This window comes from Aegilops tauschii, chromosome 7, assembly GCF_002575655.3.
Source record: "Aegilops tauschii subsp. strangulata cultivar AL8/78 chromosome 7, Aet v6.0, whole genome shotgun sequence".
Classification (NCBI taxonomy): Eukaryota; Viridiplantae; Streptophyta; class Magnoliopsida; order Poales; family Poaceae; genus Aegilops; species Aegilops tauschii.
In genome coordinates, this window is record NC_053041.3 from 122,116,938 (window position 1) to 122,137,328 (window position 20,391).

General features: G+C 45.9%; 2 protein-coding genes and 1 pseudogene across 2 annotated transcripts; 2 read left to right on the plus strand and 1 right to left on the minus strand.

Annotated features, from left to right (window-relative positions):
• Positions 1-482: 482 nt before the first annotated feature.
• On the plus strand, positions 483-6,122 carry LOC109776182 (uncharacterized; annotated as a pseudogene).
• LOC109776183 (GDSL esterase/lipase At5g03600-like) lies at positions 5,476-8,536 on the plus strand. The gene is made up of 4 exons (XM_020334838.4): positions 5,476-7,218; positions 7,320-7,600; positions 7,705-7,981; positions 8,112-8,536. The coding sequence occupies exons 1-4, from the start codon at positions 6,921-6,923 to the stop codon at positions 8,348-8,350; spliced, it is 1,095 nt and encodes a 364-aa protein (XP_020190427.1). The 5' UTR covers positions 5,476-6,920; the 3' UTR covers positions 8,351-8,536.
• A 1,635-nt stretch (positions 8,537-10,171) lies between these two features.
• LOC109776184 (T-complex protein 1 subunit delta) lies at positions 10,172-13,639 on the minus strand. The gene is made up of 2 exons (XM_020334839.4): positions 12,326-13,639; positions 10,172-10,802 (listed from the first exon to the last, which is right to left on the minus strand). Exons 1-2 carry the CDS (start codon positions 13,546-13,548, stop codon positions 10,421-10,423), a joined length of 1,605 nt encoding a protein of 534 aa, XP_020190428.1. The 5' UTR covers positions 13,549-13,639; the 3' UTR covers positions 10,172-10,420.
• Between the last annotated feature and the right edge of the window lie 6,752 nt (positions 13,640-20,391).

Consider the following 20,391-nt stretch of genomic DNA (forward strand, 5'->3'; position numbering starts at 1 on the left):
TCGGCCGACCGCGTGCCGATCCCGCCGGTCCCGCTGAGTGGCCGTGCGCGCCGCCAGGAGATCGAGCGCTGCCGCCGCCTCCTCTCGGACGACCTCTACTACGACGAGAGGTACGCCCCCGACTCGCCATTGTGGGACACTTGGTCCCGCGATGAGCACGACATGCGGCGGGCGTCCTTCTTCATCGGCACGTCGGCGGGGCCGCGGCGGCCACGTGAGCACCGAGCAGCTGCTCCCCAGGCGCGCAGGCGTACGCGGGTGCGCGGCCTGACGCCCAAGCCGTCGCCGTCGCCATCTCCATCGCCACCACCGCCTCCTCGCATGACAGCGGAGGAGGAGGCCCGTCCCATGGCGCGTATGCTGGAGGACTCCATGCACACGCACGACGAGCACCAATGGGAGGGCCTCGAGGAGATGACGGCCCTTTCTGCGGCCGGCGACGTCGCCATCCCCGAGCTGGAGATGGTGCGAAGGAGGAGGTGATGGAGGAGCCGCCGGTGGCCGCGTTCCACCCGGGCCTGGCGGGCCAGGGGTGGAGCTGGTCGTGCACTGCAGAGCAGATGGCTGCCGCCGTGGGGAGCGTGAACTGGTGCCCCACGCCGCCGCGGTCGCCGGAGCAGGACGCCTCGCCGCGGGAGGAGGTGGTGCAGGCACCTGCCACCTTCCACCATGCCGCCCCCGTGCACCAAGGCCGCCGGCCCACCTGTGAACGCCGCCAGACTATGTCAACCTCGTCAGCGACGACGACGACATCGGCGGCCACTAAAGACGGCCATGGCCACGGTATCGACGGGCGCGGCAGGAGCGCGCGGGCGGCGTTTTTTTATTTTGTTTTTATATTAATTATGGAACTGGGCCGTTTAAGTGGACCGTGAAATTGAGCCGTTGACCATGACCCCTAAATATGTTTTAAGTTTTTTTAACTGTGTTTATTTACTTTTTTAGGCGTTTTTTTTTTTTTTTTTTTTTAATCACGTCCACCCTGAACATGATTTGGGATGCGGCCGCGCGTTAAGCGCATCCATGACCCAACGGACAAACGCGAACATGGCCAAATCCATTGCCGCCGCAAAAGAAATAAAATCCGGCCAAACCAGACTTCCGTTTGGGTCGTGCGGTGGAGTTGGCCTTAAAACTTGAGATAGTTTGGCAACTGACGGTGCTTGCTCGGCTGCTACGCCGCCCGCGCCGCACGGACTGCCGTCTTGCGCCGCTGGCCTTTGCCGCTACACAGCCTTCCCATTGCATGCCCCTGCCCATCGGACGCTGGATGCTCTGCCGTCGGGCTGCCTGGACCAGTAGCCACCTCACCGCTCTCTGCCCGCCAGCCACCTGACTGGGTGGTGCTGCGCAGCCACCGCAGTATCTACCGCCGGTGCTAGAGGGGAACCAGACGTACGGTATTCGGAGCCGGTGGTCGAGCCCCATCTAGCACCGACTGGGGACTTCGCCTGTCGTCTTTCTCCCGCCGTTCGCTGGTCTTCCTGTGCACATTACCTGCTCGACCAAATGCACCGCTAGACCAGGGCAGCTGATCCAATGTCCTTCCTGGCCGCAGCCGCCTCCTCCGGGGCATCTCCAGTCACCGGCCACCACAGCAAGGTGCGCGACCTATCCGACATCCCAACGCCCGCTCCTGTGACGTAGTAAAAATTGTGCCGCTAATGTTGCGTTTTGCATTTTTTTTGAACTAGGACGTTACACCACGTGCTTCCGGCGTTACAAGGCGCATTTCTTGCTGGACGGAATCGAGGATGCAGCGGAGAGCGCTGCCGGATCGCAGCAACCGCCGGTGTCTCTGGCGAAGAGTCTGGCTGCTCTCGCCAAGGAGTCGACCGTTGCTGCTCAGAGGCAGCGGAAGCCCCTGTCACGGATGGAGCGCAAGAGGCTGGCTGGGCTCCAGATAAAAAAGAGGGTCAAGGCGCAGTATTTGAACGGCAAGTTTTACGATCTCATGGGCAAGGTGGTGGCTAGTGCCAATACGTTGGAGGATGCTTATGACATTGTCCGGCTGAATTCTAATGTCGATCTGGCGTCTGCAAGGGACGATGTTTGCTTTATCACATTGGCGGAGCAGGTCAGAAGAGGAGAGTTTGATATCACTGCGAATTCTTTCTCAGTAGTGGCAAAGAGGCAAGGAGGAGAGCGCATTGTTCTTCCACGTCTCAACTTGAAAGTTATCCAGGAAGCAGTTAGGGTGGTGCTTGAGGTTGTTTACAGACCTCAGTTCTCCAAGATATCACATGGCTGTCGGAGTGGGTGAGGATATCACTCAGCTCTAAGGTTCATATCCACTGAAAGGGTTCCAGATTGGTGCTTTACTGTCCCCTTGTACAAGGAGGTAGACAGTAATGTAGTCTTAAAGCTTATTTCCCAAATACAGGAAAAGATTGTTGATGAGCAGTTAGTGGCATTCATGCAAGATATGTTTGATGCCGAGGTGATCAATTTGGTATTTGGAGGGTTTCCCAAGGGCCATGGAGTTCCACAAGAAGGAGTACTTGCACCAATCCTGATGAATATATATCTTGACAGTTTTGACCATGAAGTATTTAGGATTTGCATGAAATATGAAGGCCTTTTTTCAGGGGCAAAAAATGTTGCAGACAACCAGGGCTCCAAGCTGCGTCTCTGGTTTAGAAGTCAAATGAAGGACAGGGATCTAAATAATGAAGATCAAACAGAGGGCCAGCCAAACATGAGATTATATGCTTGCAGATACATGGATGAGATTTTTGTTGCAGTTGTGGGATCCAGGGACATAGCAGAAACTGTAAAGTCTGAAGTTGTTGATTACCTAAGCAAATCACTTTACCTGAAAGTTGATGATGGATTGTGTCTTGTACCAGTAAAAAACAACTCCCGGGGGTTGCAGTTTGCTGGCACCATAGTTAAGGCCGCAACAAAAGAAAGTGCTGCACTGAAAACTGTTCACGAGTTGAAGGAGAAGGTTTCGTTTATTTGCTTGTTAGAAGCAAGAGATATGGGATGCTATGTATCTTAGGTTAGGAAAGAAGTGGTTGGCATATGGTTTGAGGAGGGTAAAGGAGTCTGAGATCAAGTCACTTCGTCTTAGTACTCCGTTGCTGGATCACATTGCACAATTTAGGAAAGAGGGCATGAAGACAGACCATTGGTTCAAAACTTTACTCAAGGTATGGATGCAGGACATCAATGCCAAAAATGAAGCTAATGAGGAGGTGCTCCTGTCAAAATACATTGCTGAACCAGCACTTCCGCAGGAACTCAGAGATGCTTTTAACAACTTTCAGAAGCAGGCTAAAGATTATATCTCATCAGAAACTGTTGCTACAGAAGCACGGTTGTCCAGCTTAAAGAATCAGGAATCAATGTATACCTGCCCTGATGATCCTGCCATTAAGATTTATGCGCCTCTTAGTCATGGGCTGCCCGGAAATTCAACTGCTTTGTCATGGGCTGCCAATCTTCATCACCAAGTTTGTACATTATTCATGTGAAGGAGAAACAGCGGTTTCCAGGATGGAGGACAGGTTTCTCATCATCAATTCATGGGAGTTTAAATGGCAGACGAATTGGGTTGTGTACTCAACATGTTAAAGATCTATATCTAGGGCAAATCTCCCTTCAGTCAGTTGATTTTGGTGTGCTGATTAGATGACTATAAGATGACCCTGAGGTTTTCAGTTTGAGAATATTTCCCCCCTTTATTGTTTGCAAATTTTAGCTGCTCCCATGATTCTCTGAAATAATTTCTTTTGCAAAGTAAATTTACTGTTCTAGATGAATTGACCGTTTTTCAAGAAGCACACATGTGCAAAGATTATTTGAAGATTTATAAACTCTGTCCAAAATTTCAAAAGTGCTTCTACAAATTCAGAAAGTATATTTGTATTTTGAGGGAAACATTGCTTCAAACCTGATGCATCTCTATTCTGAATCTCCGTATACTAAGTTCATTAGCTGCCCTCTTCTAGTCACGATGACTCTCTACTGCTATTAAGTATTAACACTTACTTGCTCGAGACTTCCCTTCAGGAATTGGTGAGTGAGAAAACTTTGGTGCCATCGCTTCAAACCTTGCAAGTCTGGCCAAGCTCTGGGTGCTCTGTATGTGTCACTGTGATGACATGAAACTTCTCATATTCTTTCTCAATGGTTTCTTCAGTCAGGCTGCTCTCTAAGTTTCCTTTGTGCCTGGGGTGTTCCTGGGCTTTCTGTATCATTTACATCTTGTAGGGTCCCATGATTAAACTGTACTGAATGTTCAGTGAGGATTTTTAAACTTGGACTTACTGAATTCTCCTTCAGGGTCATGGTCACGGCACTCTGATTCCAAGAGGCTGGACGTCTGCTGTTCCAAGGTCATGATTTACATGACCATCCAAGTTCAATCAATAAGTATGCTGCTGGCAAAGAAGGCATCAGGAGGTCGCCGCCATGAGGGTCCGTCATTTGTTTTAGTCGCTCTCAGGGATTATCAGGTTAGTTGGGGTACTGATGTTCATATATATGTTTCATATTGATTATAATCTGGTTTCATCTCCAAAGAACTGAAGGAATGATTGCAAACAATATTAGCTAATGAACATGGAGTAGTCCAGGAAATCTCATATTGTCCATTTATTTGTTCCACCTGGAACTAAAGAAGCTAAGCAATTAGCAGCTCTAAGAACAACTGAACAAGCATAACTTAAAATCACATGCACACGCTCTTGCTTCTTTACCATTTGTTTTGTTATTGGCTTATAATCTATTAAAGGTTAGTGCTCCAACTTATGTAGCCGGAGTGCATTTGAATCTGGTTAGTTTTAGCTATTTCATAATTCATACCGTGATGGATTGCAACAGATCACATTATTAAACACAAAATCATTTGTACGTAGCCATAGCAACCAACGCAAAGCTGCCATCTCACCTGGATAAGAACTCAGCTTGTCACCACTCACTAAGTGCAAAACGTGTTTGGAACGCCAAAGAGTGGGTACGTATAAATTACTCCCTCCATTCCTAACTATAAGTCTTTTAGAGATTTCAATATAGACTATATACGGAGCAAAATGGGTGAATCTACACTCTAAAATACGTCTATATACATCTGTATGTAGCCCATATGAAAATCTCTAAAAAGCCTTATACTCCCTCTGTTCCAAAATAGATGACCCGACTTTGTACTAACTTTGTACTAAAGTTAGTATAAAGTTGAGTCATCTATTTTGAAACGGAGGGAGTAGTATTTAGGAACAGAGGGAGTATATGTCACCTGGATCAGTTGAGAAGAACTATGATAAAGGAGAAGATGGCAAAATAATTTCGATCACATGTACAGAGTCACAGTACAGTACACCCACGGGTCGGTGGGTGGAAATAGTCCAAATAGTGTGTCTACCACACGGTACCTCAAATAGTGCAAATAGGACCAACCGTGTGTGTCTGTGTGGTACCAAGGCAAATACAGCTAATTGGAAAGATGCTACTGGAGGCCACTTCTAATTTGGATTGTTCTTATTGCCAATGGTTTCTTCCTCCTTCATCAGGCCTATGGAACTCTGAGCAACGCCGGCCTGAGCTGCCATCAAATCTGCGAGTTGGGCGATCTGCCGTTCGCCGGAGTGATGGATGCCGCGGTGCACGTTCTCATGTTCCCATGGCCAAGGCAGGGACACATCAACCCCATGCTCCATTTCGCCACCGCTCTCGTCGATGCCGGCGTCCAAGTCACTTTCCTCCACACCGAGCACAACCTCCGCCACCTTGCCCAGGCGCCTCTGCCGCCTCGCCTACGCTTGCTTTCTATCCCCGACGGCCTCCCCGACGACCACCCTCGCAGCTTCTTGGAGCTCTTGGAGTCCATGTGCACGACTAGCAGCGCCGCGTACCGTGCTCTGCTCTTGTCTGCCAACGCCCCGGTGACATGCGTTGTTGCCGATGGCACCATGCCGTTCGCCATCGACATCGCTGAGGAGCTCGGCATCCCGGCGCTCGCCTTCGCCACACACGGCGCCTGGAGCTACCTGGCACTCCTGTACATGCCCAAGCTCGGCGAGCTCGGCGAGAGCCCCTTCCCTGCGGACGACCCGGTGTGCAGCGTTCCAGGGATGGAGGGCTTCCTCCGACGCCGAGATCTTCCTCGGGACTACTAGTACGCTGAACAAGGCCACAAGGACCCCTGGATGCTCAAGCTCGCCGAGGTCACCGCTCGTTCCAGCAAGGCATGTGCGCTCATACTCAACACCGCCGCGTCCTGGAGCAACCAGCGCTCGCTCACATTGTGTCGCGCACAAGCGATGTCTTCGCCATAGGCCCACTGCACGCCAGGTCGAGGTTCGCCGCAAGCGCAAGAGCCTGTGGCAGGAGGACGACGGGTGCATGGCGTGGCTGGATGGCCACGAGGACCGGTCCGTCGTGTACGTGAGCCTGGGGAGCCGCGCGGTGATCACACACGAGCAGTTCACCGAGTTCCTCTCCGGCCTGGTAGCTACTGGGTACGCCTTCCTCTGGGCGCTCCGGCCGGACATGGTCCAGACGACCAGCTCCACGCTTCGTGGGCGCCGTGTGGAGGACGGGGCTGGACATGAAGGACGTCTGCGACAGAAGCGTCGTTGAGAGGACGGTGAGGGAGGCCATGGTGTCCGACGAGATCAGGGGGGTGGCCCAAGCTATGGCGCAGCAGTTGAGGCTGGATGTCGCGGAGGTTAACTGAAAACCCGAGAGAGCCCCATGGCATCCGTCCATGAGTCGTATCCGTCAATCCGTGTCCGACTCCGGTCGTGGCCGCAAGCCCGACTTGGACTTGCTTTGCCGGTCGTGGTGTACGAGCATACTATATAAATTGAAGAGAGGGCCAGGCCATGGTGTACGAGCATCGCAGACAAGCGCTTTACGTTAGTTCCCGGTTTTTCGTTGGCGAAAGAGTTGGCCAGCAGTAGTAGCCGGGATCGATGAAGCTTCTTCCGGCCGTCCTCGGCCTCGTCCTCCTCGTTCTGAATCCCAACGGCGTGGAGGCCCGGCCTGCGCCTACCGGCGGTCATGAGAAGAAGCCGTCGAGCGCCACCTTCTTTGTCTTTGGGGATGACTTCGCCGACAACGGGAACCTCCCTCCGACCGACCCCGTCACCCAGATGTCGCGGCAATGGGCCTACCCCTATGGCTCCAACTACGTCGATGCCGACGGGTTTCCGCGGCCGAATACTCCGTCCGGCCGCTTCTCAAACTATAAAATCCAGTCGGATTTCATCGGTAAGTGCTATGTTATATTACCATAAAAAAAAAGTACTATGTAATCCCCGGTGCATCGTAATTAACCCTATCGTACTCGTTGCTTCACTAATAACTTGCAGCAACCATGTTGGGGTTGGAGGAAGCCCCTCCGGCGCATGCCCTCACGGCCAAGAAAACCTGCGACCCGTCTGGCATGACCTTCGCTACTGGTGGTGCAGGTGTGTTGCAGAGTACATCGCACGAGGTCCCCGTCCTCGCCAAACAGGTCGACACCTTCAGGAAGATGGTCAAGGACGGGACCATCACAGAGAAACAACTGAGTCACTCTGTAGCGCTCGTGGCTTTCTCTGGCAACGACTATGCAGGCACCGGCGTCATCGGCCTAAGTAGCCCCAACGATGTGAGTATCATATCAACGCACAATGTATATATGCGTACACTAATTTGAACAATTAATTTGTTTGTGCATCTTACTAACTTATGATTTTCGTGTATGCGATGTAGATTAATGCTTATATTGGGAAGGTGACAAAAGAGATTGCGGCTAATGTGGATCAATTGTTGAAGCTCGGGGTGACAAAGGTTCTTGTCAATAACTTGCACCCTATCGGTTGCACGCCATCATACACCCGAACCAACAACTACACCACGTGTGATATTTTTGAAAACTTGGGTGCATCACTCCATAACGATAATCTAAAACAAGTTATGACATCAAAGAAGAATGTCTACATCGTGGACGTGTACACCGCCTTCACCAATATTGTGGATCATGTGGCAGGTATGTATCTACATGCATTCAAAACTGTCTCATTATTTTAGAATTATCTTAATCTAATTCGATGGGGGTTTGATTGTATACTTGAACTACTTTATCTGAACATTCTTAATTTCATGTGCATTAATCGTAGGTAAAGGCTCAGAGTTGTCTAAACAATTCAAGCGCAAACTATCGCCGTGCTGCGAGAGTTTGGATTCGGATGGTTACTGCGGACAGCAAGGCGAGTCATCTGCGGAGCTTTTGTACACTGTGTGCGACAATTCAAATAGATTTTTCTATTGGGATGACATGCACCCGACCCATGCAGGATGGGAGGCTGTCATGAAACAGTTGGAAAAACCCTTGAGGGAGTTTGTAAATCAAGCCTAGGTAGCTAGGCTTTATGTATTTGTGTAGATCTTTGTATCCATGATGACAACTTTCTGATTGTATTTGATAGTTTCATGTATTTCAAAGACTGGGATTTTCCCGATTCTTCTGGTTGTATTTGATAGTTTCATGTATTTCAAAGACTGGGATTTTCCCGATTCCATGATAAATATTATAATTAACGTATTTGCATCTTCTTTTGTGAAGACTATATTTATAAGAAGTAACTAATGTCATATGCCACATCTACAATTTAGATGTGTTGTAACTATACAAATCGAGTACTTGCCTATATACGGCTCAATAAGCTCATGGCAATTTCACACCTGTTGAAATTTTTGTTGTCGGCTTATAGGTAATCTAACTCAGGACTAAGGAGGGTAAATTTGCCTATGGATATGGGCATTTGTGGGCATCCACTTCTTTGTGTTCGTGTTCGTGTTCAGTGCCCAAACCAGCTCAACTTTTTCTTTTGAGAATGCCCAAACCCGCTCAACTAGTCGTGGGTAGAAAAACATGGACATAACTCTATATTTAAGATTGTTTTCTCAAACTTTTCAGAACAGCTCCTGCTGAGTTTCAGTTTTGGAATCCTAGTTCATCTTCACATGATAAGATCATCCGCGGCACTATGCACAAAATTCAGCCATGTACAAATCCATGATTCAAACACCACAATTCAGATTCAATTGTATTGAACACAGAAACGACAGATACTCAATGAAGTTTGGATAAACATAGGAAAACGATTTTATTTGAGACGGGTGTACGCGGTTGTTCCTTGGGCCACCTCGGACGCCATTGGGTTCGCAGGATCGTGCGGCGAGCTTCAACCCCCTCCAGCCGTTGCCAGGTGATTGTCCTCTCCGTCTGCAGGTTGGTAGCCTGCTCGCTCGGTCTGCACGTGCTGCAATGCGGCGCTCGGCGGCGAGCTTTTGCAGGAGGCCACACGGATGCGGCGAGGGTGGAGAGGGGAGTGGTGCTCCCAGTGCGGCCGGCGGCCGGCTCTGCAACGTCATGCTACAAGCGACGACGCCATGCTGCGATGGGGCTCCAAGGGCGACCATCGATCGGTACTACGAGAACATGCTTCCGGTGCTGAAGTTGTGTTGCGACGGAGGCGGGCGCCATGCTACAACGTCGTGCTACAAGCGACTCCGCGACGGGGCTCTAAGGGCGTTGGCCGGTGCTTCGTGTTGCCACGGACATCCTAGGATGGTCATCGGTACTGCATCAACTAGGACAACGACGATGCTTTGCTGTGAGGCATGCCTTTGCCGGACGAGCGGCTCTAACCAAGGCGGTTGAAATGGCGGGATGCCCAACCAAGGAAAGAAAAAATCTGGATTTCAAGCGAACAATCATTGAATGATTTCACTTCCTCCTACTTCAGATCAGCACTTGGCACTTCGGAGTTCTTGTTTGTGAGGCGAGGCAACAGATTTGCCAAACATGACAAAAAGGGGAAGAACCAATTGTGCATTTGAGCTACGGCACCACCAACCGTGTGATTGCAAGAAATGGAAGGGCCGAAGTTTGTATTAAATAAATGTGCATCAGTTATCATCAGACATTGTGTTCTCAGCAAACAAATCAAAAACTTTATAACCCTACTTGATTTGAGGTCCGAAATCAGCAGGGGAGACCGAGAGATACGAGTATAAGAAATCAATCAGATTCGTGCACAGAAGTACAGAACTAACTCGGCATGAATCGATCCCAAATAGCCCACGAAGTTGAGAAGAGGCCCCCGGCAGGCATTCCATCAAACATCTCAAGAGGCATTTCACACGAGAAACAAATCCTGCTAGATACCTACGCTTTAGAGTTAATTGTGCATATTGTTGCTGGAGAATGTTGGATGCTTCTTACTGATACAACATCAATATCTAGAGCAAACACCAAAGCCACAAAATCATAACACATCAAAGAGCCACCGTTCACAAATAAAATTGTAACTCAGTGCACCTACGTAACACAACAAGCCAGATAGCACCAGGCAGGCCAAAGTGGTCATCACCCCCACACAGAAAAATACAGCCCTAAAAAGGATCATCCGCCCTAGGGGCTTTACCTTACAGTGACTATATCATCAATCTTCAAGATCATCCTAACGCACTCGCACGCCAGCGAGATGGCGCTCGTGCTCACAAGCAGCGGCTGCACGACATTCTCCTCCAGGATGTTTGTGATCTGGCCTTTCCTCACATTGATGCCCGTGTTCTTCTCACCCTTGGCATGACGGTTCCTTAGCTCGGTAACAATGGCGATTGGGTTGAGCCCTGCATTCTCTGCCAATGTGTAAGGGATGACCTCAAGTGCATCAGCAAACTCCTTGATGCAGTAACTCTCCATCCCGTGGAGCTCCTTTGACCAAGCAGCCAGTTGCATTGACATTTCTATTTCTGGAGCACCACCACCGGCAATTAAAAACCTCTTGTTCACCAAGCACCTTCATAAAAGTAAGCACGCACAGGATCAGAACACCGAAGAAATAATACAATGCAAGCTAAAAGTAGTACTGTACTAAGTTGCTTCATATAATATATGCAACGCCATAAATACCACAAAATGATGCACAAGCTTGAAATACACCATGAGCAAGAATAATCATTTCATGAGGATACATGTCAAATTACGCTCAAGGCCTATACATGGCATGGAACTTATCTTTATACTTATATGCCCACAAGGCCATGAAGACCATGAGGCCAGATCCCCCTTATTTGGGTAAAAAGATCATGGAAAACCATGTACTACAAGCAGTTGTTACTTCAGTAAAATTCAGAAGCAACCATCTAATTATGAATCAACAGAAGTTGTAAGGTAAACCCGCCTGCCCAACATACACATTCTCACATCTAGACTTAACATGAACTGATGCATGCACCCACAAATTGCCATGCATTGATCAAACCGAGGCCTACTACTGTGGAAGTGTTGAAATTCACAGGCATAAGATGAGGCAGTCAATGTTATATCCAAAACAACCATGTTGATATACCACACCAATGTTACAAAAGGCAGTAAAAAGCATTGGAGCTAGCTACCAGCTCTCACTACAATTTCCTTTTTAAAGGATATGATGCACACACTACCTGGTTTCTCACATAAACACGCACACAACTGGAGGTCTGAAGCTTATACACTACAACAATCTTGTATTACGAGGACATAAGGTCCTTTTATTAGGACTTGCAAACAGACCTAAACCCACTACAAACTTTACCAAGCTGACATTTTACAGCTAAATCTCAAACAGCTAACTATTGCTTCGCATGACTAGCCAAATTGACTTTGATATATTCTAACTTACATGCAACTCAAGATTGTACAACTAGCTGACTAAGCGCAAGCTAAAATTACTAGCCAACTTACATTCTACTTCTCGCCATCTTGCTAGAACTAGAAACATCATAACCTGCCGGCATGCACGTCTACCACAGCATATATATAGGTCAAAGGGAACATAGCTATTTTTTCCGGAAGTTGCTCCAACGGTGTATGTGGAAGCAACATAACAGAAGGAAACCATGTTGATAATGGCAGAAAGAAAACATGACAGTATATGTGCAAGCAACGTGACAGGGTGTGATTTACTTGAAGCATGAGGAACACAAGGATCCTATAAATTTTGTGCGTTTTACTAATTAAAACAATTTTTGTGTGTTAAACTAATTAAAACAATGTTGCTTTCAACATGTAAATAAACATTTATTATAGCAGAACAGATGTTGGTTTACATGGCTTAACAATTTACTGAAATTATTAACAGATCCAATAGAAAGTTAGGAGCATGATCCTATCATCTTAATCGACTATAATTAACAATTGTTCAACCATGTTGTGCATATTTAAGTTACTTCACATCGTTTAACAATAAGACTTCACAAAAGTCACCATACTCAAATTGACCAAGAAAAGCAGGCCTACAATTGAGAACACAGAAGATTGTTTCAGTGGATGTAACATTACCTGATGACACAGAGGGCATCATGGAGACTGCGATCAGCCTCATCAATAACCAACTGGTTGGACCCACGGACAAGCACAGTTGCGGTCCTCCCCATGTCCCTGATGCCAGTGATCTTGACAATCTTGCCATCTCCGGCAGACACTTCCTCGACAACATCAGCATACCCAAGTTTATCCTCACGGAAATGCTCAATGTTGGCAATTGGCAGGCAGTTGAGAGTCTTGGTGATAAACTCAATCTCGTCCCTCTCTACATCCTTGACCACCAGAATCTTGGCCTTTGCGAGATAGTGCAGCGACAACTCAGTCACCGCATCACGCAAGATGCTCTTCTGGATGAGGAGGACATTGCATCCAGACGCCTTGATCTTCTTGACCATCCCTAGGATGTAATTCCGCTCCTCACGGAGAATGCGGTCCATCTGCGCATAGTCTGACACGATGACGCTCTGCTCAATATCAGTCTTGGGCGGTGAGATCTGAAACTGGATGACAGCGATCTTGGCATTCTCGATCCTAGATGGCCCCCCGGCAGCATGGCTGGCCTTCTTGTCAAAGATGAGGCCGCGGACAAGCTCGGTGTCATCCACGGTGCCGCCGAGCTTCTTTATGATGCGGATGTCGCGGAGATCAAGAAGCTCCGGGTGGGCGGGATCGACCACGGAGAGGGCGGCGTCGACAGCGAGCGGGGCCAGGAGGCCGGAGTACTGGGAGACGACCTTGGAGTTGAGCGCGGTGGAGGCAGATTTGACGAGGGAGTCCCGGTCGGTGAGCTCGATGGGGATGGCCATGCCCTCGAGGACCTGGACGGCGCGGGCCGCGAGGCGGTGGAGGGAGTCGGCGGCGGCGGTGGGGTGGGCGCCGGCCGCGAGGAGCGACTGCGCGCGGCGGAGCAGGGCCCCGGCGATGACGACGACGGTGGTGGTGCCGTCGCCGGCCGCCGCGTCCTGCGAGCGGGAGAGCTCGGCGAGCATGCGGGCGGCGGGCTGGAGGAGGGACATGCGGGAGAGGATGGTGGCGCCGTCGTTGGTGATGATGACCTCCTGGTCGCCGGAGGAGATCATCTTGTCCATGCCGCGGGGCCCGAGGGAGGTGCGCACCGCGTCGGCGACCGAGCGCGCGGACGCGATGTTGGCGCCGCGCACGTCGTCGCGGCGCTTGGTGTCGGTGTAGGTCTCGCCCTTGCGGGCCGACGGCGCGGCGGCGACGGCGGGAGCGGCCATGGCGGCGGCGGATCGGGGGGAGCGGAGGGGAGGCTAGGGCTTTTCAGATTTCACTTGGTGGGAGGAGGGAGGGAGGGGCGCTGGATGGACCTGGAGAGTGCGATCGCGGTTTCGGTATATACCGCAGGGGAGCGGGCCGAAACTTGCGGCCCAGTAGAAGCCGTGGCCGTGAATGTTGATCTCCTAGGGCCTAGAATGATGCAACTGCCACCGTCATAATACCCGGTAAGGCGGTATACCCTCAAAAAAAAAAATTTATGGTAAGGCGGTAAGGGCCATCTACATATCGCCATATCTAAAAAAAAAGTGTCAATCCTAAAAAAATTATTTCTCACAAAAATAACTTGATTTTTTTTCTTTTTCTGATTTTGTACGGTCTTTGGTAGTTGACAATAGCTGTGAGGCCGAATACGTTAATTTGGACACCAATGTATACAGTATAAGAAAAGTAAGATTATGGTTATAATGCGATTTACAAACTCTCTCGTTTTATGCAGTAGTGGAAGCTGCTCCTGATTGTAGTTCTACTGCTTTTGGATTTGGGGCTTGAAGTGCTGCTGCCCACAACGTGTTTACTTTTTTCTTTTCACGTGCTTCTCCTCGTTTCGATATGAACTATTTTTTTTTTATGCTTAGTGATTATGCTTTATCTATAAAGCGGGTCGCAAGTTTTTTGGTTAAAAAGGTTGTTCAGATTCTTCTCTTCTGCACAGTGTTACCGAAACGCATCTATTACCTATACATACATCTTTGATTAATCAAGCGCAAGCGTACTGGTATCCGCTTGAGATCATGGATTAATTTTTTACTACAATATGTCAAATTGCCCACACACCCGAAGAGTGAATACACCCTCTACCCAACCATGCTTTTAGGTGCTCTCTTTCACACACACACACACACACACACACACACACACACACACACACACACACACACACACAAGCTTTTATTTGTTGGATGCTTGCATATGCATGTTATTTATATCATATCATACTTCTTTATCTGAAAGGTGAGACTTATTTTCGTTACTTCTACATAAACTGGAGGACTAGCATGATAGGAGTCGCCGGTTTTCTTCACACTCGACCTTTAGCGGTAAACTCTATTTTTGTTCGAGGGGACATCAAACTCTTTTCCTCCTTCGTAACAGACATGAAAACAAAACACCAAAGAGCCAACCCACAACTCAAATGCAACCCATCTAACCATCTCTTACAGAAAACTCTGGACAAAGATGATGGAGCGTGTTATACAATGTTTTTTTCGTTAGAAAAGCTAACGTGGTAGAATGTTTGGACTTGGTCCAATAGATAAATTCAAATAAATCATAAAGGCTCATGAATAAATGACAAGATTAAAGGTGTGATTTTAGTCCTATCCCAGAAATGAAGGTGGTGTGAGGCCAAGTTATACCTGGAGTCTCTCCACTCCACTAAGCGATGGGTATGAGAAGAGAAAGAGAACACTGACACGTGCACGCTGTCTCACTAGACATGGGCATGCGACATGCGACATGAATGGTCTGCGGAAATTTGGTCTGTGGCTTTGCAGAAGCACGGTTTTCTTGTGCCTGTTTTTGGTTTCCTGACTAGTAAGTTTTTGGGTTGGAACCTTGACCAATAAGTTTTTGAGTTGAAAGCCTAGTCGATTTGGATTTGCATCATGGTCGCGACACAAGACCGTGTGCGTTCTCCTGTACATATGACTTATCGGCCACCGGCAAATACACACCAAGAATCGAGTTAGAATTTTTTTTATCCTCTCATTGTTTGTGTCGCCATCGTACTACTCCATCTCGAACATTAGCGTGCACCTGCAAGTGGGAGCAGTTCTCCGAAAACTCCCGCCCTTGTGATCTTGAACTGAGAGAGGGTGAATTAGGATTTTGGGAAGCGCTTCACGTGACTTCTTGCAATTTTTATCACAGTTTGTCTACCTCCAAGGTTTGGCACTGTCGCGCGCCCACAAACGTCTGCTCCAACTGTTTTTCGTTAACATCGTCATCAACAACATCGCCTCTGCGTCAACTACGACTACTTCATCTACAAACGATCAGTCCATGTGACGTACTCCAATCTACAATGTGATTATATGTTTGCTGTTACATGTGCGATGATGATGTTCGGTTCATCTACTACGCTAGAGCTATGCATGCTAATTATTGTTTACTTCTGCTTCAATACACCCCCCTAAACACATCGACGGCTGAGATTACCCCATACTCCTTTATAATAAAGGGCATGATCATCTTTTTTAAAGTATGTCGCCCGCGTCTAGACCTCTGATATGCGTCTTGTGTACGACCGAGCGCGCCGATACGATGCACGGGCACCACGCATGACTGGGCCGACCCACCAAGCGCGAGGCCACTGGCTATTTCAAAGAGCGACCTAACAGTCTTGACAAAAGGTGCGAGTTTGCATGAGGAATTGACCTCATAACCTCGTCCTCGTGATTACAGTGCTTGCCACTCGACTATGCTACCGCTGGTGATAACAGAAAGCACGAAATGTATAAGGACACTAAATAAGGTACTGCAGCGACCGAACCAGGTACTACAGCAGACCAGACTGGATACTATAGCGAATCGAAATGATTACAGTAGTATTTTCAAAACATTCTGAATCTTTTTTAAAAACGTGAACATTTTTAGAAAAACGCAAGGACAAATTTGAAACAATATATTTAAAATTCTGGAACATTTTTTCGAAAAGGAACCAATTCTAAAAAACCTGAATTTTTCAAACAAGATTTTTTTGAAATCATGAACATTTTTCAAACTTGAGAACAAATTTTGAAAAACACGATTTTTTTGAGTTTAGAAACATAATTTTAAAATGTGAATATTATTTGAAATTCCTGAACATATTTTTTAATTTGTGAACAAAATTTTAAAAATAGGAACAATTTTATAAATTCCGAACCATTTTTTGGAAACCCCAAACATTTTTCTGAATTTGTAAACATATTTCAAAAGGAAAATTAAAAATAAAAAAGAAATAAAAAACAGTAAGAAAACCGGTTCAGAAACATTTTGGAAGGTTCCCAAAACTGGCGTCTTGTGCACGTTAGCTATTCGTAAAATGGGCTGGCCTATCTGACTTGCTGCGTGCAATGCCGCCTATGCGAAACAGCGACAATTTCTCTTTTTTTGGTTATTGACTTATCTCTTTTTGAACTTTATTATTCTTTTTGGAACCTGTTTAAAAATTGAAATATTGTTTGAAATACCAAAAAATGTTCTTGTTTTAAAGTATTTTTTAGAATTTTAGAAAATGATTTGGAATTTCAAAATATGTTCCCGTTTTTCAACTTTTTGTTAATACAAGGCCATGGAGAAATTTAGGACATTTCAAGGATGTCGGGAAACATCATGCTCTCAAACGGAGACTTCTGACCTACCTGAACACCCTTCGTTGAACATGGTGCTTTTTTGGACATTCATGAAATGACCTCAACTTTTGCCAGCAGATGGGCATGCCCATGATAGGAAAAATATATTTAAAATCATAATTTAAACAGGTACTTGAAACTGTTTTTTTATTTTCCCTGTTTCCACGCGAGACAATGGACCGACCCAGTAGGGCTATCTCCTGTGAATAGACTATTTAATCCGCGATTTTTTTCTCAAATTCATGAACATGTTTTCAAAATGATGAACTTTTTTTAGTTTCATGATCTTTTTGTCAAATTCATGAACTTTTTTCTAATCGATGAATGTTTTTCAATTTTGAGAACTTTTTTTCCTCCTTGGAGATAGGGACGGGCAAAAAACAACAAACTAAAGACCGAACCGATATCAAAACCCAAAAAACCATTTTTCTGATTTTTTTGAGTTGGTGTTGGAAAATTTCTGCCACATATAGCGACTAGCGCGCGTGTAGCGGAGACGTCTATTCCACGGGCCAAGCTGATCACTTGCACGCAAGGCTTAAACTTGTTCTAAGCTATTTATGGCAGCCTGCATGTACATACCTATAGGCAGCACACCACTGTGTTGCTCGTGGTATTAGTCCCCCCTCGTGTGGTTACACAGAAGGAGCCAGGAAGCTTGCCTATATAATAGAGCAGTCTGGTTATATGATTGGCGGTTTTTAATATTCAAAAAAATATTCATCGATTAAAGAAAAGTTCACACCTTTAAGAAAAGTTCATCGATTTAAAAAAAGTACACGGATATGCAAAAAAGGTTCGCGAAATTGGAAAATAGTTCAACGATTTCAAAAAAATGTTCATGAATTTGACAAAAAAGTTCACGAATTTGGTAAAAGTTTGCAAAATTGGAAAAAGTTCATCGATTTGAAAAAAGTTCATGAATTTGATAAAAAAAAGTTCATGAATTTGATAAAATTTTCTGAAATTGAAAAACATTCATTCATTTGATAAAAAGTTATCTTTTTTTGAATTCATTTTTCTCCTAACATTCAAATAGTTCTAAGGTTAATATTAGAATGCAATAATAATTCAAATAATAATTATTTCAATGCAACAATAGTTCAAATATAAATATTCAATCAAATATAAAGTTTCCAAATAACATAGTTCAATTTATTCAACACTCGATATCCTGGCATTGAACCCTTGGAGCCGAGAACATGCTCCTTCGCCTTCTCCATTTCTTCAAGACGCCATCATTATTGCCATTTCATTGTCTTCCTCCTCATCATGTGACGAAGAAGAACTCATGAACTCTTCCTTGTAAAAGTACTCCTTGTCCAGACCCATCGTGTTTCCCTGATACTATACAACGAAGACGTGAAAAAAAGAATTATGGTATTTGACCGAACACTTGTCGTGCCATGTGTCCGACATGGATGACAACGGTTGGGGTGCATGGTCCAAGGGCGAGTGATGGATCCGACGATGACGGCTTGATGGAGAGGCAGCTGGGTGGAGTGGCAGAGGTCCATCAAGGCTTGAGCATCGTCCGAGGGTGCGGGGTGGTTCCGATGGGTTTGGGTGGTTTCAGGCTGCCGGAGTCTAACACAGATGACGTCCGAACTTATCGGTCTTGGGGATTCTGCCCACATTGAAAGCCTAAAAGTGCCTAAAAATATTCATAGATTAAAGAAATGTTCACAACTTTAAGAAAAGTTCATTGATTTGAAAAAAGTACACGAATATGAAAAAAGGTTCATGAAACTGGAAAAAGTTCAACGATTTGAAAAATGTTCATGAATTTGACAAAAAATGTTCATGAATTTGATAAAAGTTCGCAAAATAGGAAAAGTTCATCGATTTGAAAAAGTTCATGAATTTGATAAAAAAGTTCACGAATTTGATAAAATTTTCTAAAATTGAAAAACATTCATTCATTTCGTTAAAAGTTCACGCATTCAAAGAAAAGTTCACGGATTTCAAAAGAATTCTTGAATTTAAGAAAATGTTCACGAATTTAAGAAAACGAAAAAGAAAAGAGAAAAGGAAGAACAAATAAAACCGAAGAAAAAAGTTCAAACAAAACCTAAAAAGAAAAAGAAACCATATTGAGAAAATGCCAACAAGAAAATTAAAAGTAACCAGGCACAACAAGTGAGTTGTCCAAGTTGGTTATAGCGGGTGAAAGTATACCAAGAGGGCGTGAGTTTGAATCCTACCTCATGCACCCACTTTTTGAAGGTTAGGAAAAGAAAGAAAAAAATTAAATAGGCCAAGCTCGGGCGAGGGGTGTGTGCGCCGGTTTGTGTGAAACTACTCCCTGTACTGTGTATACAGTGGGCGACCCATCATATACGAAAGTGAGTACGATTTGGCAAATCTCCATATTTTCCATTATACGTTTAGTACGGGCGTGTGTGTACAGAGCTCATAACTGTTTATGTGATGACTTGTTTACTAGAATTAACTAGTAGAATGTCCGTGCGTTGCTACGAGCTATAATGCATATAAATTTAGTTGTTCAACGTCATTTTTATGGAACATATTGTGCACATGAGGCGTTATCATTATTTTTTACCATTAAAACGGCACACCATTTTATTTCAGGTTGAGCCTAATAATATAGTTTGCAAACTACCATGAAACTTGAAGCATTGTATGCTTTTGTCCACGAAGAGAGATATAGCCTTATAGTACCAGCGTGCCTGGCTATGTTATTCCTCACGCCAAACTATATAACTTTTCTCTATCGACAACCTGTCCAAAAAGACTATGCCTAATTGCATCAAGCTAGCACCATTCCACCACAAATGTGCCGAGGCATGCATCTCTATGCATGCCTAGTGCGGCCTTCCTCTTCGGTCTTCTCATCCACCTGACCATCGGCGAAATTGCCCATCATGCCTGCTCGCATCTACCTGCTCATTGTCAAGTACAACCACACTTCCAACTCTCACCTCAGCACAATGCTCGCTGATGTCTATGCCAAGTCTAGCCTTGTTTGTCTGATACATGAATGGGTGTCGCCGCGCCCACCCTTCTCGCCTGTTATGCCCCTACTAAACTCGTTGCCACATGCACCATTATCCTGAGTAAAAATACATACAGAACATTACAAAAGTCAAAATATTTACATGTATTTTTCAGTCAATGCAAGATGTTGTTCCTCACCTTAGTTTCCTTATCAGAAGAGTCAAAAGTTAGGATTTAATATAGCTTTTCAACAGGATTAATGAGTAATATAATCAAAAATGGGCTAGATTATCATTGAGAAAGCATACTACAGAAGCAAGATTTATAGTGTATATTGTATACCATAGAAGCATAATTTTGAGATCGACGCTACAACTTTGTCATGCATCAGGGTATCTTTGTTTTGAAAAGAAAACAACCTGTGTGGGCTGAAGAGGGTTTTAGTTCTGCTATTATTCCGACATGCCGTGCTTAGTTTAATTTCCCTGT